Consider the following 19,259-nt stretch of genomic DNA (forward strand, 5'->3'; position numbering starts at 1 on the left):
GGCCATGGTTTCCTGCCAGGTCTCGTCTCCACTACCCTGCCTGCCACTGCCACCACAAGCTGAATGGGGGGCCAAACTTTTTTGGTCATGGAAGCTTCCAAATCGCAGACGCCGCCCGCGGCCGGAACCCGGAACCGGACGCTCCGAGTCCTGTCTGCCTCGAGCCGGACGAGCTGGCCGCGAGAGGGACTGTTGCGTGACAAATGGCAATTTTCTCCTTCGCCTCTTGACATAATTAAGGAAACTCGATCGCACAACGCAACAGCACGGCGGAATTCCCCGCCCCCGGTCGACCAAGCAAATTCACTCCTCGTTTCTCCTCCGGCGGCTGTCGCCGTCCGCCACGATCCCCGTGGTCTTCTGGCTTGGACCCAGGACCAGGTGGTGGCCCGGTGGCCGTGGGTGACATCCCCGTCGCCACACCGCTGCTCCGCCACCCCGCGCCCCCCAGCGTCCTCGTTGGCATCGCGCGGTCGCTTTGGCGGCACCCCCTCCCCGCCCCGTTCCGCTGGATCGCCAGCAACCCGGTAGGCCAGTCCAACCCCCGCGGCGACAAGAGAACACAGGTGGGCGGAAACCGTCCTGGGCCCGGCGGCGTTCGCGGTAGGCCCCGCCCGTGCGGCCGTGCGCCCGTGCGCCCCTGCCTCTTCTGTCTTCTCTGCTGCTGCTCGAAACCTCCTGGTGGACACTGCACGGTGGCGCGGATGTGGGTAACCGCGAGCCGAGTTGCCTTTATTTTTCCAGCCTCTTTTGTGTGTGTGGAGGTGGTCAGGTGGAGCGGTGGTGGTGGTGGGTGCGCTGTGCTGACCGGCGGGGCACGAGGGCCAGGCTGGGGGCGCTGGCTCTGGCTGGGCACGGAACCGGATGCTTGCCCTGCCCCGGGGGCGCGCTCCCCCTCTCCCTCTCTCTGACGCGAGAATCTTTTTGGCTTTCCAGACGCTCTTTTCGGTCCGAGTCCCGGTGAGAACACAGATTTCTGTTCAGCATCCCGTCCCTGTCTCCCCCTTTTCCGGCGTGTGCTGGTAACTTTGCAGAGAGCCGCTTGTACCTTTTTTGGTTTCAGGATTCAGTAAGGAATGGTTGTAGCAGTAGTAAGAAATGGTTATAGCGGTGTAACGATAGTGTGCTAGGGAAAAAAAGTTTAGGGAATGTTTGATACCAGATGCTAAACTTTAACAGTGTCACATCAGATGTTCGGATGCTAATTAGAAGGATTAAACATGAGCTAATTATAAAACTAACTGCAGAACCCCTGTGCTAAAACTAACTGCAGAACCCCTGTGCTAATTCGTGAGACGAATCTATTAAGCCTAATTAATCCATGATTTGACAATGTGGTGCTACAGTAACCATTTGCTAATGATGGATTAATTAGGCTTAATAGATTCGTCTCGCGAATTAGACTCCATCTATGCAATTAGTTTTGTAATTAGCCTATATTTAATACTCCTAATTAGCATCCAAATATCCGATGTGACAGGTGCTAAACTTTAGCAGACGGTATCCAAACGGACCTTAGTGATTGCTAATATTAAATCACGTTAAGGTTTACAGCTAGGACACAACGCTTGATGACATTTTGCTCCTTAATTATCTTGGTTTGCAAGGGCTAGTTATGTCGCATGATGTGAGTTGTCCTCTTGGATGATGTTAATGTACGGCGGTTGATAGTTAATATTCCTTTTCTTTCATATTGTGGATGATAATTGTTATATTTCATTGTTTAATAAAGTATTTTATAGTTTATGTTAAGTGGTTTCGATAAATTTGTATAAAATGATTTCTATTGATGGTATTTTTGTGAGCAAGAAGACCGCAATGAATCAAATCATACTTTATATTTTGGGATAGGAAGTCCATATTAACCAAAATCTCTGGTACACCTGGTTGACAAATTTATATCCTATCTAAAACTTTGTAACGATGTTTACATATAAAGTTCAGTCATCTCGTAATTGAAAACTAGAGTTCAAGGAGGGTGCCCCTGCAAAATACCAGGAAGAAACGGAGCACAAGAGCCAAAAACCCCTCCTCCCGAGCCCTTCGCATTATTTGTCCCCTCTCCCTCTTGCAAGTCGCAACAACCCGTCTCCGCCTCGCCCCCGCCGCCGCCGGATTCGCCTCCGCCTCCGGCGGCCGCGCCCATTTCCCGTACCACCACCTCGCCCCATTCGCCCGCTCCGACCCTCGCGGCCGCCGCGGCACCATCTCCACCCCACGACCACACCAGCCACTAGACCAGTAACGCCTCCCACCACGGGAAGAATCCATTCAGCCGGTCCACGCATCAGGGGCGCCGCACCCCATCTTTGACTCGCACTCCACGTCTAGATCTAGGCCGGTGGAGCGAGGGACCATGAACGGAGGCACCGTCCAATCGGCGGCCGCCGCGGCGGCGACGCCGCCTCACCGGCGGCTGCCGGACTTCCTCCAGAGCGTGAACCTCAAGTACGTGAAGCTGGGGTACCACTACCTCATCACCCACCTGCTCACGCTGATGCTGCTCCCGCTCATGGCCGTGATCCTCCTCGAGGCCGGGCGCACCGACCCCAACGATCTGCGCCAGCTCTGGGTCCACCTCCAGTACAACCTCGTCTCCGTGCTCGTCCTCTCCGCCGTCCTCGTCTTCGGCGCCACCGTCTATGTGCTCACTCGCCCGCGGCCCGTCTACCTCGTCGATTTCGCCTGCTACAAGCCGCCCGCCCACCTCCAGGTCCCCTTCGAGGAGTTCATGAGCCACTCCAAGCTCTGCGGCTTCTCTGAAGACGCGCTCGAGTTCCAGCGCAAGATCCTGGAGCGCTCCGGCCTCAGCGAGGAGACCTACGTCCCGGAGGCCATGCACGCCCTCCCGCCGCAGCCCACAATGGCCAACGCCCGCGCCGAGGCCGAGACCGTCATGTTCGGCGCGCTCGACAATCTCTTCAAGTCCACCGGCGTGAAGCCCCAAGGACGTCGGCGTCCTCGTGGTCAACTGCAGCCCTCTTCAACCCCACGCCCGTCCCTGTCGGCCATGATCGTGAACAAGTACAAGCTCCGCGGGAACATCCGGAGCTTCAACCTCGGAGGTATGGGCTGCAGCGCGGGCGTCATCGCCATCGACCTCGCGCGCGACATGCTCCAGGTGCACCGCAACACCTACGCGGTGGTGGTCAGCACGGAGAACATCACCCAGAACTGGTACTTCGGGAACCGCAAGTCGATGCTGATCCCCAACTGCCTGTTCCGCGTCGGCGGCGCGGCGGTGCTGCTCTCCAACCGCGGCGCCGACCGCCGCCGCGCCAAGTACAGCCTGAAGCACGTCGTGCGCACGCACAAGGGCGCGGATGACAAGGCGTTCAACTGCGTGTACCAGGAGCAGGACGACGAGGGCAAGACCGGCGTGTCGCTGTCCAAGGACCTCATGGCCATCGCCGGCGGCGCGCTCAAGACGAACATCACGACGCTGGGCCCGCTCGTCCTGCCCGTGAGCGAGCAGCTTCTCTTCTTCGCGACCCTCGTCGCCAAGAAGCTGTTCAACGCCAAGATCAAGCCCTACATCCCAGACTTCAAGCTGGCGTTCGAGCACTTCTGCATCCACGCAGGCGGGCGCGCCGTGATCGACGAGCTCGAGAAGAACCTGCAGCTGAGCCCGTCGCACGTGGAGGCGTCCCGGATGACGCTCCACCGGTTCGGCAATACGTCGAGCAGCTCCATCTGGTACGAGCTCGCCTACATGGAGGCCAAGGGCCGCGTCCGCCGCGGCAACCGCATCTGGCAGATCGCGTTCGGCAGCGGCTTCAAGTGTAACAGCGCCGTCTGGCACGCCCTGCGGAATGTCAAGCCGTCGCCCAACAGCCCGTGGGACGACTGCATTGATCGCTACCCGGTGGAGCTCGTCGACGGCGTCCCCACACATAACGCGCAGCAATAGCATTCACATGACCACAGCAATCGACGCTCCAATACAGAAATCTTAGCTTGGATCTGATCAAGTCCTCGTCCTCATCTGGCTAGTGGTGACACAACGGGTGCTGCTTTTCCAGGGCATGATTGCATTGGAAGAATCTCTAGGCTTACTGCAGGTCTGCTCTGTTCTGTTCCTGTAACCAAGTGTTCGTCAGCATTGGATCTTTGGTGTGTACTTCATGGATCATCCGGTCCGAAAGAGAGCATGGGCCCCCTGCTTGTCGCTGCACCTGTGGTAAGTTTGCAGTAGCAGAGTAGTGCTGATGATTGTTGTATGTACATTTGTCATTGCTGCCGATTGTCATTTACCAGTACTAGGTAGTGGTCCAGACTCCAGAGGAGGGGGCGTTCCTTTTAATTTTTACAAAAAGGTCATGTTGATGAGAAAAGGAGTGTCTTGTGTGTCGACGGATGGATGAGTGAGTATTTGTGCTGTTCGCTTGGAAATTTTGCTTTTTCTTGGCCATATCACTGGTCTTAATGACCTGAATGCTGAATTGCTGATATACGCATCATAAATTTTTTTCCTTCATCAGTATGTCTTGTTAATCAAATTCCTAAATCCCTATCAGTTTATCTTGTCAGCAAATGTTGTTTCACTTATCTCTATCAGTTTGCCTTGATAAGTTCCTTGTTTATTTCCTTTATGAGGGCTAAGTTATCAGATAGTCAGCTAGTTGCTGTGTCGATCATATGCTGGAAAACATAGGCATACTTCAACTGCAGTACCATATGCAAGAAAGAAATGTTCCATTTCAGGAGTTCTCATTGGTATTGCCCATGGTCATTATTTTTTAAAAAAGAAAATAAGTGGTGCTATCCTAAGTACAATTCTGAAAAAAATTGATAGTAAGAACTGGCCTCTTCACTAGATGTTGAAAAGTGTGATGATTCTTCATTTTTGGGAAAAGGTAACCTGTTAGTGTTCTAGGGAGTAAGAACATTCATTTTTGTGATTCATGGTCGACGGCCTTTCTTCTCTGGCAACGGGAGTCTCCTCTGACGGTTATTAAGTGTCGGGACGAACTTATAGACAAGCCGAGTAGCAGCTGGACAGACGATGGGTGCGGCGAGGCAACGGTTTAACCGTCGGGGCCAGGAGGAAGGCTTGGGGACGAGAAGAAACTCATTGAGTTCAAAAATGAGAAGCGGGGTGGCGAAGGTGCTTAGACTGCCGGCATCAGAGGCCATGCTGGTGATCGGAGGGCAAAGCAAGTCAAGATTGCGAATGATCCAAAAATCGGGTGCCTGATGAGCTTGGATGACTGGCCACACAGACACTTTCTTTTCATGATTGACACTATATGTTGAAAATCTTTGTTGCCGTTTTTTTCATAGTTGAAATGCATTGTCATCAATTTGTGGAAGTTTTGACCATGTTCTTCAACAGGTCCATGTTGCTTGAGCTATCGTTTTATCTGTGCTAAGAAAGGGACACAAGCAACATGCTCATTACTTTACTGAAAAAAATAAGCATAACGTATTATGTCATTATGCACATTAGTTTTGGGCATCACTGTAGTTGGCACAAGTTGGGGGACATGGCTTCAGGGTTGGGCACTTGATTCACTTTGCAGAATGCCTAGTCGTTTACTGCTTTCTTCTTGTGTTTTTTCTCGCTGCTAAGAAACACTGGCATTTTGGCTGTTGTCTCATTGTTACGTACTTACGTGAAGCTATTATTTTTGCTGCTTTGAAGAGCTGGGAGTGCTTCTGTCCCTCTTGCAGAAAAACAAAATCTGTAAAGCGAGCCTTGCAGGCATGTCACATGTGCAACAAGGCAAGATCTGCATATACTATGTTTTTTTAATCAGCGAAACCAAGAATCTTGGTCCAAGATGAGGCGGATACTGCTGTGCATCATGTTCTTTGTGCTGGCCTGGGCCACATCATAGTGAAGCAGCCTGCCTCCAGTTCCAATGTGTAATCTTGTCTGGCCAAAAGTACAGACAGGCTGTTAATCAAGTACTTTATTTTCTTCATTAATCAATTACTCATAAACTGGCCAGCAAACGTCCAACCGTTTTTTTTTTAGAAAACAGGAGGGGGTGAACGTCCAACCGTTGGAACTATGCTAATGCTGCCAAGTGCCAGTCGTTGGTTTCTAGGTCTTTTCTTTGGAAGGGTGAGTCATTTGCTGATTTTGTACTAGGGTTCTGCCAGAAGTGATTATTTTAAAAAGGACACTGGACACCCGACACCATCTAGACTGACTGTGCTGTCTCGACTAGGTGTCTTGTGTGTCTAAATTACGTGCCTATTAAACAATGAACATTTGAGTGAGCTGCCATCTAGTATATTGACTACCGACTTCACCATTTCGACTCTTTATAAAAAAAAAGAACTTCACCGTTTCGGGGAAAAGGAAATGAAAACCATCATATCTTTTTGGCACCAACCCCTTCATTAATCAACTTGGGTACGGAGTTACAAATGACTTCCGACGGTGATAACAACCAAACTCGTCTACCTAACTCACAATAAACCGAGCTTCTAGCTAAATTATGAGCGTCTACATTGGAAGCTCTACCTTCGTGAACGAACTTGAAAGATTCAAAAGCTATCACCCTAGCCTTAATCTCTTGAGCTATATGTCCATAAATTCCCTTGCCAGCTCCTATAATATTTCTCATCACATTGGCGCTATTGCAAAGCTAGATGAACTTCACTGAGCACAAGGTTGCTAGCCAGGGCGAGTCCCTCTCTGCAAGCAACTGCTTCATGTTGACGGGGGACTCTTATATATCTTTCATAAGGTAGATAAGCAACTCATCTTTAAAATCCATAAAGTCCATGTACAACATTTTTTTAACATCCATCAACATTTGTTGACATTCATCAACATTTGTTTTTTTTAAAAGTCTACCTTAATTGTTGCCAATGTTTCTTGACATTGACCAACATTTTTTATGTATACTATCATTTTTCTTTAATATTTTTACATTCACCAACATTATTACTCAACAATTTTTACGTTCACCGTTTTTTTTCACTCGCCGATATTTTTTTTCTTAATATTTTTTAACATTTACCAACTTTTTAACTTAAAAAAATATTGAGATAGTTCATCTAAAATATTAAGATAGCTTGTTGGTCCGTTATGAGCTTAGTTATTGAGCTACCGTTGGATTATGGATGTTTAGTTGTCTATCCGGAGATGGATAGGATTTCCCTCGTGTTGACACTTGACAGTTGTTGAGAGCGTCATTTTTTTTCTCAAATATGAAGGAGAAGTAGAAAATAGTTTACAACGACGCTCATCAGAGGAGCTGTTTTGTTTTACTCGGCACAGTTTACATGGTTGTTGTGATTACATGAACTAGTCGACCTGAATTAGGATCTAACTATGGGCCTAAAGAAGAGTGCTACGGCGTGAGTAGATTCTCCAGTGCGGTGTTACCAGCAAGGGTAAGATCAAGACGTGATGGCGATCTCATTGCGCCGCCCTTGCTTCCTCTTCAAGGACGGGAAGAGCTCGTTGATGGCGTCTAGGTGCTTGTTGTCCAGCTTCTGGCCGTAGAGCTTGTTGTACGCCTTCCTGGAGTCAACTGTAGTTGCACCTTTGTTGTCCGTTGCAATGCCAAAGCGCTGCATCATGATTGCCTCGCCACGCTTGGAGGCAGGCACCTGGGAGAGGCTCTGGTTCGCCAGTCTTTCGCTCCGCTTGGGGAGTTGGAGCGGGAGTAGCAGCAGTCGTGGCGTCGCGCGGCGGTCTTGTCGGCTTGGGGAGCAGCGGTGTGCGCATGAGCACTGTCATCTTGGCGGCGAAGTCCTCCAGGCGCTGCGCCTCACCCAGGCTTGGAATGATGTCGGTGTTGCGTAAGGGGTGGTGTGGCGGTGTGGCAGGTTGTGCTGCTGCAGCTGTTGCCGGCGATCGATGGTGTGGTGTCGACTGCGAGGACGGTGAGTGTCCACCGCTGGAGCGCCGAGGGGTCCTGGGCGACACTGGTGCTGCCGATGCCGACGACGGTGAATGTATGTTGAATAACTTGTTGCACGTATGCATGTTTCCCTTTGGTTCAGTAGTGCATTGTCACGTTGTTTAGGTGCATTGCATAATTAGCTAGGCGTTTAGAGGTCACGAGTTAGCCAGAGGCGTGCTTGGTTCACGTCGTGGCCCAAGTCTTCCTTTTCTTTTGGATTGCCGCAGCATCTGCGGCATGCACGTAGCGGGTGTCGCGGGCAACAACGCGCGTCGCGCACCGTTGGTGGTGTGGCGTGGGATTCGGTCGTTAAGGCCATGTAATCCGGTGCATAAATACAAGTTTGTTTGGCATCGAGGCTGCAATATTATGCAGCGAAATACTTCCTACTCTCTCTCGCGTTGTGTTGGTGTTCATCTTCCTCGAGTTCTAGACACTTTCATGTTCGTGTGTGCGTGATCCGAGCTGCAAACTGAGTTCAACTCCAACGCGTGGCATCAGAGCAGGTTCATCCATGGCCGGTGAAACATCTCCTCCGCCGTCACCCACAAAAGCTCAAGGCGACGACAAGAGCAAGGCCGGTTCAATGAAGATCGGTTCTACACCCAAGAACGGCGGAGATGGCGCTGGCGGGTCGCAGCAAGTCGTGGTTGAGAGGGTGGTGAAGGAGATCGGCGGATAGATCACGTATCCGGAGCTGACGCGCTCGAATTATAGCGAGTGACCTCTTGTGATGCAGGTGAATCATGAGGCGCAAGGGCTCTGGGAGGCGATCAATGACGGCACCATGGATCGGCGGGAGGATCGGATGGCACTGGCAGCGCTCCTGCGCGCCGTGCCGTTTGAGATGCGCTTGACCCTTGCCAAGAAGAAGACTGCAAAGTAGGCGTGGGAGGCGATCGAGACGATGCGGCTCGGCATTGATCGTGTCAAGGCGGCCAATGCCCAGAAGCTGCTGCAGGAGTTCGAGAACATCACCTTCAAGGAAGGTGAGGCTGTCGACGAGTTCGCCATGCGAATTTCCAACCCCGCCAGGTGCATCCGCATGCTTGGTGAAACCCTGGAGGAGGCACGGGTCATGAAGAAGATGCTTCGTGTCGTACCCGCGCACTATGGCCAAATCGCTTTGTCGATCGAAACTCTGCTCAATCTGAGCAAGTTATCGATTGAAGAGCTGGTTGGGCGCTTGCGCGCTGCGGAGGACCAGTTTACCGGCAACGACGGCGGCAAGATCCGCAACAAATCCGGGCGACTGATGATGGCGGAAGAGGATTGGCTCACGAAGTGGTGGAACAAGATCCCTGGAGAAGCTACATCAAGCGGAGAGAAGGTAGGTGGACAGGCTCAGAGCCTCGAAGATCCAGTGCGGTGCTCGCTCCGATGGCCGCAACGCTCCAGTGAAGCTGACGACCAAAGGCACCCCGCGGTGGAAGGGGCGGTGCCACAACTGCGGCATCTATGGCCGCTGAGCCAAAGAGTGCCAGAAGCCACAGAAGAAGAAGGAACGGCGGGAGGAGGCACACCTCGCCAAGGTCGACATCGAACAGCCGGCGCTCCTGCTTGCAGCGACAGGCAAACACGAGTCCATGACATTGCACGTCGTCTACCTCAACGAACAGCGCGTGCGGCCGGCCGACTGCAATGACGACAACGTGTGGTATCTGGACTCGGGTGCCAGCAATCACATGGTGGGACGCCGTTCCACACTGGCGCAGATCAACGAAACCGTGCGTGGAATGGTCCGTTTCGGCGACGACTCACTGGTGGAGATATGCGGCCTTGACTCCGTCGTGATCCAGGGACACCAGGATGAGCACAAGGTACTCACGGATGTGTACTTCATACCTAAATTAAGAAGAAACATTGTGAGTCTAGGCCAGCTGGAGGAAGCGGGGTGCAAGATCATGATGGAGAATGTAGAGCTGTGTGTGCTCGATCGTGAATGCGCACTGCTTGTCAAGGCACCACGCACGGTGAACCGGCTGTACAAGGTGTCTCTCACACTTGCGTCACCGGTGTGCATGCTGGCCAAGAATGACGACGCGGCATGGCTCTGGCATGGCCGCTACGGCCATCTGAATTTCAGGGCACTGCGGGAACTTGACGTAAAGGAGATGGCAGAGGGGATGCCGGTAATTAATCAGCTTGAGCCGGTGTGCGATGGCCGCACACGCGGCAAGCAGCACCGCGCACCGTTCCCCCAGGCAACGGCGTACAGAGCGGAGCGGCCCCTTGAGCTCGTGCACGCGGATTTGTGCGGGCAGATCATGCCGCCAACGCCTGGTGGGAGGAACTAATTTCTCCTCATCGTGGATGACCACAGCCGCTACATATGGGTGGAGCTCCTAGTGTTGAAGGACCAGGCGCTTGACTACATCAAGAAGTACAAGAACTGCGCCGAGAGCGACCTGGAGACAAGGCTGAAGGCGGTGAGAACAGATCGCGGTGGCGAGTTCAATTCCATCGCGTTCACGGGTTTCTGCGACGAGCACGGCATCAAGCACTTCACCATTTCTCCTTACACGCCCCAGCAAAATGGTGTTGTAGAATCAGACAGTTGTGGAGATGGCAAGGTGCACGCTGAAGAGTATGGGGTGCTGGCGCAGTTCTGCGGTGAGGCGGTACCGGCGGCCGTGTATACGCTCAATCGCGTGCCCACCAGAAGCCTCGACGGCCGTACTCCCTATGAAGCCTGGCACAAGAAGAAGCCTAGTGTCTGTCGGGGATAGATTTCCAGTACCCGTAAGGAAGTAAGAAGGCGGAATCCTACTAGAATTCTCCTGTAATCTTACAAGAACTCATATCATGTAATTCTTCTAGGACTCCTACTTTGTAACCAACTAGTAATCCCACCTCTTGAAGTATATAAAGGAGGGTAGGGATCCCTATATCGGTAGGTGAAAACCTCATAGAACCACAATAGAGGACCAAATCCTCAATACCAAAAATCACCCAAGTGCAAGGCGCAATATACAACACCCTAAACAGGACGTAGGGTATTACGCCACTTTGGCAGCCCGAACCTGTATAAATCTGTGCCTTGTGTCCTTAATTTTACCTTCGAGTTATAGGTCCGGCAATCCCCCACCAACCAATCTACTACCACAGGATACCCCTTGGTAGGTTGTCGGGTATAAAACACAGGCATCTGGCATGCCAGGTAGGGGTGATCATTGAGATCATCGGGCGAGTTTGAAAGACCTCATCTTCAAAATCAATCTACTCGATGAGAAGCAAGTCATCGAGTTCCAATTCGAAATGGATACGAGAAGTTTGCGGGAGATCAATCGGTTGTTGGCTCGTCTGTATGCAAAAAGCTGCAGCACTAGTCATACTGCTATAGCTGATCATCCTCCGTGGCTTTGTGCGTCGCTCAACGCTGATGATCCGCTACTGCTCCACGCCCGTGAGAAGGAAAAATACCGGCAAAATAATTTTTTCATCTCCAAGTTGAAGTCACCGACAATGCATCTTAAGCTAATTGCCTCTAGTTGTTGAATCCTATATTGAAGTAATGAAGGCTAATCAATATTACATCTATTGCTCGTGCGCGAATCGAGGAAACTATATGCTCTAGTACTCTCCATACAAGGATACTTTTTGGAGTTTCATTACACGTACTAGGAAAGCCACCAGGAGATTTGTTCCTCTTCACTACACGTACTCATGAAATGCACGTGGGACTTCAGCATGCATGATTGCGCTGGCTTCACCAGACGCTCGGGAACACCATAGCGACTACCTAAAACTTCTCATCTCGACTACAAACTCGTCGAGGGCGGGTTCCACATGATCAACAACTAGTCAGAATCGACTCCGACTAGTTGGCTTCATCAACAACCGTAGCGGCTTCAACGACGATTGCCATGGTTTCATCAATAATCGTCCACGAATCAAGCTAAGTCACTTTTTTAATTATTTTATATAATTTTCCCAGCTTGTTTTCTGCATGCAAAGCAACGCGCCGACTACTTATTTGTGTATGCCTCTCGACGGAAATTACCCTCTAGAGCTCCACTTTGTCAATTATTCATGGGGCATGTTAACCGACAGCCAAGGGTTTGGTACACCGAATTACAGAGACTATCGCCACGGGATTGGTGCACTAAGTTTCAGAAGCTCTGCCACAGGCTTGGTACACCGAATTAGGAGGCTCCACCATGAAGTTTGGTGCAGGGAGCGCTGGAGGCTCGCAACGGCGCCCAAAGGAGGGATAAATTTTATGCACGACAACACACGCTCTCCTCGCCAAAAAGGCAGAAAAGTCTCAACGACTATTTTGCACGCAATCGCGTGGTATTTTTATCACAATGTCGACTACTTATCTATAAAGGTCTACTCTTAATGGTCGCTAATGTCCTCGAGTAGAACACGGCTTATTCGTGAAAGTTTCGGATCTTCTGCCATGCCTAAACGCTAGGACGCGAGATAAAGATCTCCATAGCAGTAGTACCAGTATGCGTACACGAGACAAATATCTCACACACAGTGGCAATGGCTAAATAGGGACTACGAGCCTAAACATAATAGCCTAACTACTCAGAAAAAATATGGCCGAAACAAGAGCATGACAGACAACATTTACATTACATTTATCACTGAATAAATTTCAGTAGTTTCAATATTCTACAATATGCTACATAATGTATGCATCTTTTTTTTCCTTTCAGGTCAAGCTTTGGTGACGACTCTCCACGACGCTCAGCGTACCTTCAGTGGCTCAGCTAGTTCCCAAACTCAGGGCTAAGCGCCAATTACTACTCAGAATACCTCCAGTAGCTCTGCTAGCTCTCAAGCTCGGGGGCTAAGCCCCAACAACTACTCGATATGGCTCCTACGGCTCACCTGTCGCATAAGCTCAGGAGCTGGACGTCGCAAAACTACTCAGATGATAATTTTGTGAAGACTGAAGACCCTCGGATAGATTATTTAATTATTCCAAGACTTGGGGGCTGATAAGATACACCCAACAATTGATTTTTTCAAGACGAAGAAAGAAGATTCAAGATTTTATTGACCCTCATCTTGATTATTCGATTCAACCTAAGGCTCGGGGGCTACTTCATATGGAGTGCGACTTCCGCCGCTCTCCGTATCACATTCCAAAGATGAAGATTACAAAATTAAGATGATAAAGAACTTGAGCACACCATAGCCTCATGGAAGCTTTGAGGAACTTTGAAAATTCAGCCAAACAAAGTACTCGAGGAGCACAAAAACTACTCGGTGAGGATCTAAAAAGTACTCAAAGACTGCTACATTCGACTATGAAGCGCTCGGAGTCTTGTTGGGGATAGATCCCTAGTACCCACAAGGAAGGAAGAAGGCAGACTCCTACTAGAATTCCCCTGTAATCCTATTAGGACTCATATCCTATAATCCTACTAGGACTCCTACATTGTAACCGACTAGTAATCCCACCCCTTGGAGTATATAAACGAGGGCAGGGATCCCTAGATCGGTAGGTGAAGACCTCATAGAACCACAACAGAGGACCAAATCCTCAATACCAAACAACATCCAAGCTAGGGCGCAATATATAATACCCCAAATAGGACGTAGGGTATTACGCTACTTTGGCAGCCCGAACCTGTATAAATCTGTGCCTTGTGTCCTTCCTTTACCTTCGAGTTATAGGTCCGGCAATCCCCCACCAACCAATCTACTATCACAGGATACCCCTTGGTAGGTTGCCGGGTATAAAACACCGATAGTGTCTGCCACCTGCGTACGTTCGGGTGCACAGCGTTCACAAAACGCGTCGGGCCCGGCATGATGAAGCTGGCGGATCGCTCCATTCCTGGAGTGGTCATCGGCTACGAGGCCGGGACAAAGGCCTACCGGGTGTTCGATTCGGTGGGGAACAAGCTCATCGTCACGCGCGATGTCATCTTCAACGAAAGGAGGCCATGGAGCTAGGGGGCGACGATGTCGTTGGCGTCGCCGCGTCTTCAGAGTTCACGGTGGAGATTGCGACCACTGTAGCTCATCCGACAATGGGCGGAACTGCTTCATCGACAGGGCCAGGGAGCCCCCACACACCAGCCACGTCTCTCCCTACCCCAGGCGCGCCAATTTTTGCCACGCCATCACCAGCACCCGCGGGAGGAAGTCCCACCGGAATTCAGTGGGCCACACCACCGAGCCAAGATGATGTTGATTCTGACGGAGTTCAACTCCGGTTCAGAACAATATCTGACCTTCTCGATGACACAGAAGGAATCCATCACTTCGAGTACAGCGGGCAGTGCCTGCTAGGAGTGGAGGAGCCGAGCAGCGTCGAGCAAGAGCTGGTGGAACCACAGTGGCGCCAAGCAATGGAAGCAGAGATGCAGTCAATCGAGGAGAACAGAACCTGGGAGTTTGTAGCTCTTCCTGCAGGACACCATCCAATCGGCCTCAAGTGGGTTTTCAAGGTCAAGAAAGATCCAGCGGGCAATATAGTCAAGCACAAAGCCCGCCTAGTCGCAAAGGGATATGCACAGCGACATGGAGTAGACTTTGAAGAAGTGTTCATGCCAGTGGCGCGGATGGAAACAGTTCGAGTGTTCTTGGCACTTGCAGCTAACGGAGGATGGGAGGTGCATCACATGGATGTGAAATCGGTGTTCCTGAATGGTGATCTTGAGGAGGAAGTGTATGTTCAGCAGCCCCCTGGTTTCTTTGTTGATGCACAGACAGGCAAGGTTCTTAAGTTGAGGAAGGCATTGTATGGGTTGCGTCAGGCGTCGCGTGCCTGGAATTCACGCCTTGACAAGGAACTGATCGAGCTTGGTTTCAGGCGGAGCAGGCATGAGCACGCTGTGTACCGCAGAGAGGATGCTGGAGGATATTTTGTTGGCGTGTATGTGGATGACCTGATCATTACAGGTCAAAGGCTACTGATGTCAAGGAATTCAAGCTGGAGATGATGAAGAGATTCAGTATGAGTGATCTTGGTCTCTTAAGTTACTATTTGGGAATTGAAGTCAAGCAAGGTGAAGGTGAAATTACATTGTGTCAATCGTCCTATGCTCTGAAAATACTGGAAACAGCAGGGATGAAAGACTGCAATGCTTTGCATACTCCAGTGGAAAACAGACTCAAACTGAATAAAGAAAATGGAGGAAAGTGGAGGCAACAATGTTCAGAAGCATTATTGGTAGCCTGAGGTATCTAGTGAATACAAGATCAGATTTAGCTCATTTAGTTAGTCTGGTTAGCAGGTTCATGGAGGCTCCAGGTGTGCAGCACTGGGCAGCGCTGAAACACATTCTTCGCTATCTGAAGGGCACCATTGGCTATGGATGCTGCTACAAAAGGGGTACCTCACCTATCCCTGTACTTGTTGGATTCAGCGATAGTGATTTTGCTGGGGATGTTGATGACCGAAAGAGCACCACTGGTGTGGCTTTTTACCTTGGCACAAGCTTGGTTACTTGATCATCGCAGAAGAAGAAAATTGTAGCTTTGAGTTCATGTGAGGCAGAGTATATTGCAGCCGCGGCAGCAGCGTGTCAGGGGGTGTGGCTGAGCAGACTTGTGAGTGAAATGCTTGGTAGTACACCTCAGCCGGCAAGATTGTTAGTGGATAACAAGTCGGCAATTGCTCTAAGCAGGAATCCAGTGCATCATGAGAGAAGTAAGCACATTGATATCAAATATCACTACATTCGTGAGTGCATTGATGAAGGCAAGGTGAAGATCGATCACGTCGGCACAGGAGATCAGGTGGCTGACATTCTCACCAAGGCTCTTGGGCGAAACAAGTTCATGGAACTGAGGCAGAAGCTCGAAGCAGTAGCTGTGCAACAAGATTAGGGGGTGAAATGTTGAATAACTTGTTGCACACATGCATGTTTCTCTTTGGTTCAGTAGCGCATTGTCACGTTGTTTAGGTGCATTGCATAATTAGCTAGGCGTTTAGAGGTCACGAGTTAGCCTGAGGCGTGCACGTAGCGGGTGTCGCGGACAACAACGCGTGTCGCGCACCGTTGGTGGTGTGGCGTGGGATTCGGTCGTTAAGGCATGTAATTCGGTGCATAAATACAAGTTTGTTTGGCATCGAGGCTGCAACATTCTGCAGCGAAATACTTCCTACTCTCTCACGTTGTGTTGGTGTTCATCGTGTTCCTCGAGTTCTAGACGCGTTCGCGTTCCTGTGTGCGTGATCTGAGCTGCAAACTGAGTTCAGCTCCAACAATGTAGAGCCCGTGTCAGCGTTGTCGCCGCTGTCGACACGCGCCGGCTTGGAGAACGTGAGCTCGGCGAAGTGATTTCGGGGATACTCAGGGGACGGCGCGGCGGCGTGGTGGGTTGGGTTGCCGTCGTCATTGCTGCCGGAGCGCGTGGTGTCGAGGACGGGGATGGAGAGCGCCCGGCGATGTGTCGTGGGCTCTGGCGCGGAGGTGTTGCCGTGGCCGGTGGTGAAGGTGCGTCACGAGTGACGTGGGCGTTCCTCGCAATCGACGGCCGCCGCTGAGGAGAGCCCGAGCTCGGGGAGGCAATCATCGCAAATGGTGGTGTCGTCGGCGAGGATGCACCGCGTGGCGACGTTGGGGTCGAGGCGGCGTCGACGGTCGTGGCCGGGGAAACTGACGGCATCAACACGGCGTCCGCGAGAGCGCGGGGGAAGAGGTCGGCGGTCGTCGCGCTGGCGGTAGGGGAGGCCGTGCACGAGCTGGGGCTGTGGGCGCTTCCCGCGGCGTCGACGGCCCGCCGGGGGAGGATCACGGCGCGGGCGGGAGCATCCTTCAGCGGCGTTCCGGATCTGCAGACGTGAGGTTGCCAATCGTACCTGGGGTTGGAGGCCGTCGTCGTCCACCAGTGTCGGCGATGCGGAGGGCGAGGGCCGTAGTAGTGCGTCGCGGAACGGCGTGGGGGAGGCCTCCGGTAGCTCCTCGTCGGAGAGGTCGTCGTCGGAGTCGGAGTCCATCCAGCGGAGCTCCTTGGAGCGGCCGCCAGAGGCGCCCATGGGGTGGAAGGGCTGAGCCTGAGCGCGTCATTTGGATACTGCTGATTTGTTGGTTTATTTATTCGACCTATAGGCCGTCCGGCAGTTCAATAATAATACAGTATAGACATGGGTGGGATGGTGAGTGGAGGCCCCAAGTCCCCAACGATACAGTGGGCCGAGTACTGCCCACAATGCGCAGGATACTAGGATATGCCCTGAAATCTGTTTTTTTAGCGGTCTTTAATCGAACCAAGTCCGTGAGATTGCCGGTACACGGTTTTTTCTGTGGCTCAGACTCCTGCTATTCGCAGCAAGCTCGGGCAGCATCCAAACGCGCAGCAAAGCCCGAGAAGGCCGAGCCGCCGAGGCAGATACCAGTCAACCTCGCGAGTGCTGAGGCGTTGCTCCGGCCGGCGGCGGGGTCCGCCGGGCGTCCAAGTTGTACCTTATCCTGTTTCCAAAGGCAGGACCACTGATGGGTCATGTCAAGTGGGCCCTCAGCTCCTACCGTTATCCGACCGCCAAATATACTGCAGCGGCGGCGGCAGTCAGCAGTAATCCGCTCCGAGATTAGACGTCGATGGATGGCGACGTGAACCGCAGGAGACGCTTTCAGTGCGAGAGGGCGCAGCTTTCTAGAGGTGGCGTATCGCGCGGCACGCAGCTAATCTGCGTTTCCTAAACATAGGAGGTGATCAGCGTAGTGAGCTCGACCGTCTCACCTGCAGATCTCGGTCTTCACTCTTCGGTCTGAGTGTATGTGTGCACATGGGTGGCTGTACGTCTGAGTACAGATATCTTCCCCTCTTCGGTCGCATTGTACATTCATCACGGGCTCACGGCCAACGACCATCATGCGCTTTGGTGTGGGTGAGAAGTACACGTGTAGTCAGTGGATCAACGGTTGGATAGAGAAAATTAACGATTGAGATAGCTCATATGATCATATGCACATGTGGATTTACATTTTCCTTTCAGTACAGTTCCTCACGTGATCCGTTTGTATTTCTTCATCTTAGTCTTGCGCGTGCTATATAAAACTACTGTACAAGTTTATGAAATAAGAACACGAAGGTTAACCTTTTAATCTGAACAAGAGCGTTGCGGTTCATCGTTAATTAAGCCGAGAACGTCAGGAACATTACGCGACAGGTTAGTGCATGCATATACAACATTGATGTTCAGTTTGTATAGAGCATAGACCAATCGATGAATGGTTCAAACCTTGAGAAGAGAGACGAGCTCAGCGAAATACTACAGCATATATCGCTTCCCGAAAGATACCTCTCTTAACCTTAGCTAGCCCTGCCTCAATCTACGTCGTCCTCTCCACTTCTCCCCTCAGAAAAAAAAACTAATAAAGCCCACAAATCAAAGGGATCATGGTCAAGCAGGAGCCTTTAGTACTGTACATGATATGCATGTGTTCCAGGCAATCAAACGAGACACCAATCTCTAGGCCCAGCCCTGGCCGTGTCGGGGCAACTTTCTTGAAACGATGATCTCCTCGGCCGGATCGGCTGCACGGCCATGCCCACCCAACACGAATATGCTCTCAAGCTCTCAGCTCATGCGTAAAACATCTGAGCATGCATTGCATGTCACCTACTTGTTGGGTTTTCTGCACTACTTGTACGTACTTCGCAGCCCAGCTTTAGTCAGTCGCTTTTGTTTACTGGAGATGCACAGCAGATCGATGCAGCAGCACAGAGCACAAGGCGCGACGCAAAGCTACAAAACCTCTGCCACGCAGGTCGAGCTGATGAATATAGCAGCCACACGACAGATCCTGGCAGGTGTCCGTACTTGACAAAACTTTACCTGATCACCCGATCTCTGCACCAGCATTTTACTCTGCCCTTGCATCTTCTACGTACAAGTTTTAAAATAAAGTAAAATATATCTTTATATTTAAAATAAGTTAAAACACTATTTTAAAACTTTGACCATATGAACAAGTAAAAGAATACGTAGTGATTTTATCTGTATGCGTATATAGGTACAGTTTTATCATTTGCATTGTGCGTATACGACCGTGCCACAGATCGGGAGCCAGCGTACGATGGCTGTGATGGTAAGTGGTCACGCTGCCACACGCACACGAGCGAAGCTATCATGAGGCGATCGCCCTGCCGGTAGAGCCACCCACGGCCACGTACGTACGTGTGCAGCAGCGACCAGAGCTCGTATGCGTGCAGAAACCGCAGCAGACGCAGTCGAGCTGGCGGGTGGTGTCGGCACTTTAATTTGGCTGACGGGCTGCGGCAAACGGAATCGTGGGCTCCATCGGCTTTGGCTTTCTCTGCACCCGATCCCCCCGCCACCTTTGACCTAACCAGTCGTCCGCGCCGGCAGGAACAAGAACAAAGGACAGAGATTAAAGAGCCGCGAACTGAATTCAGTTCCCGACAACTGAATTGGGATAAAATTCGATCGAAGAATTAAGTTGGGAATGG

General features: G+C 51.3%; 1 protein-coding gene across 1 annotated transcript; it reads left to right on the forward strand.

Moving 5' to 3' along the window:
• The first annotated feature begins 2,033 nt into the window (after positions 1 to 2,033).
• On the forward strand, positions 2,034 to 4,477 carry LOC101760099 (3-ketoacyl-CoA synthase 4-like). Its single transcript, XM_012844855.3, is given in 3 exon segments — positions 2,034 to 2,941; positions 2,943 to 2,984; positions 2,987 to 4,477. Coding segments are annotated over 3 exon segments (1,551 nt in total). The 5' UTR covers positions 2,034 to 2,356; the 3' UTR covers positions 3,911 to 4,477.
• Positions 4,478 to 19,259: the final 14,782 nt, after the last annotated feature.

This window comes from Setaria italica, chromosome III, assembly GCF_000263155.2.
Source record: "Setaria italica strain Yugu1 chromosome III, Setaria_italica_v2.0, whole genome shotgun sequence".
NCBI classification, from domain to species: Eukaryota; Viridiplantae; Streptophyta; class Magnoliopsida; order Poales; family Poaceae; genus Setaria; species Setaria italica.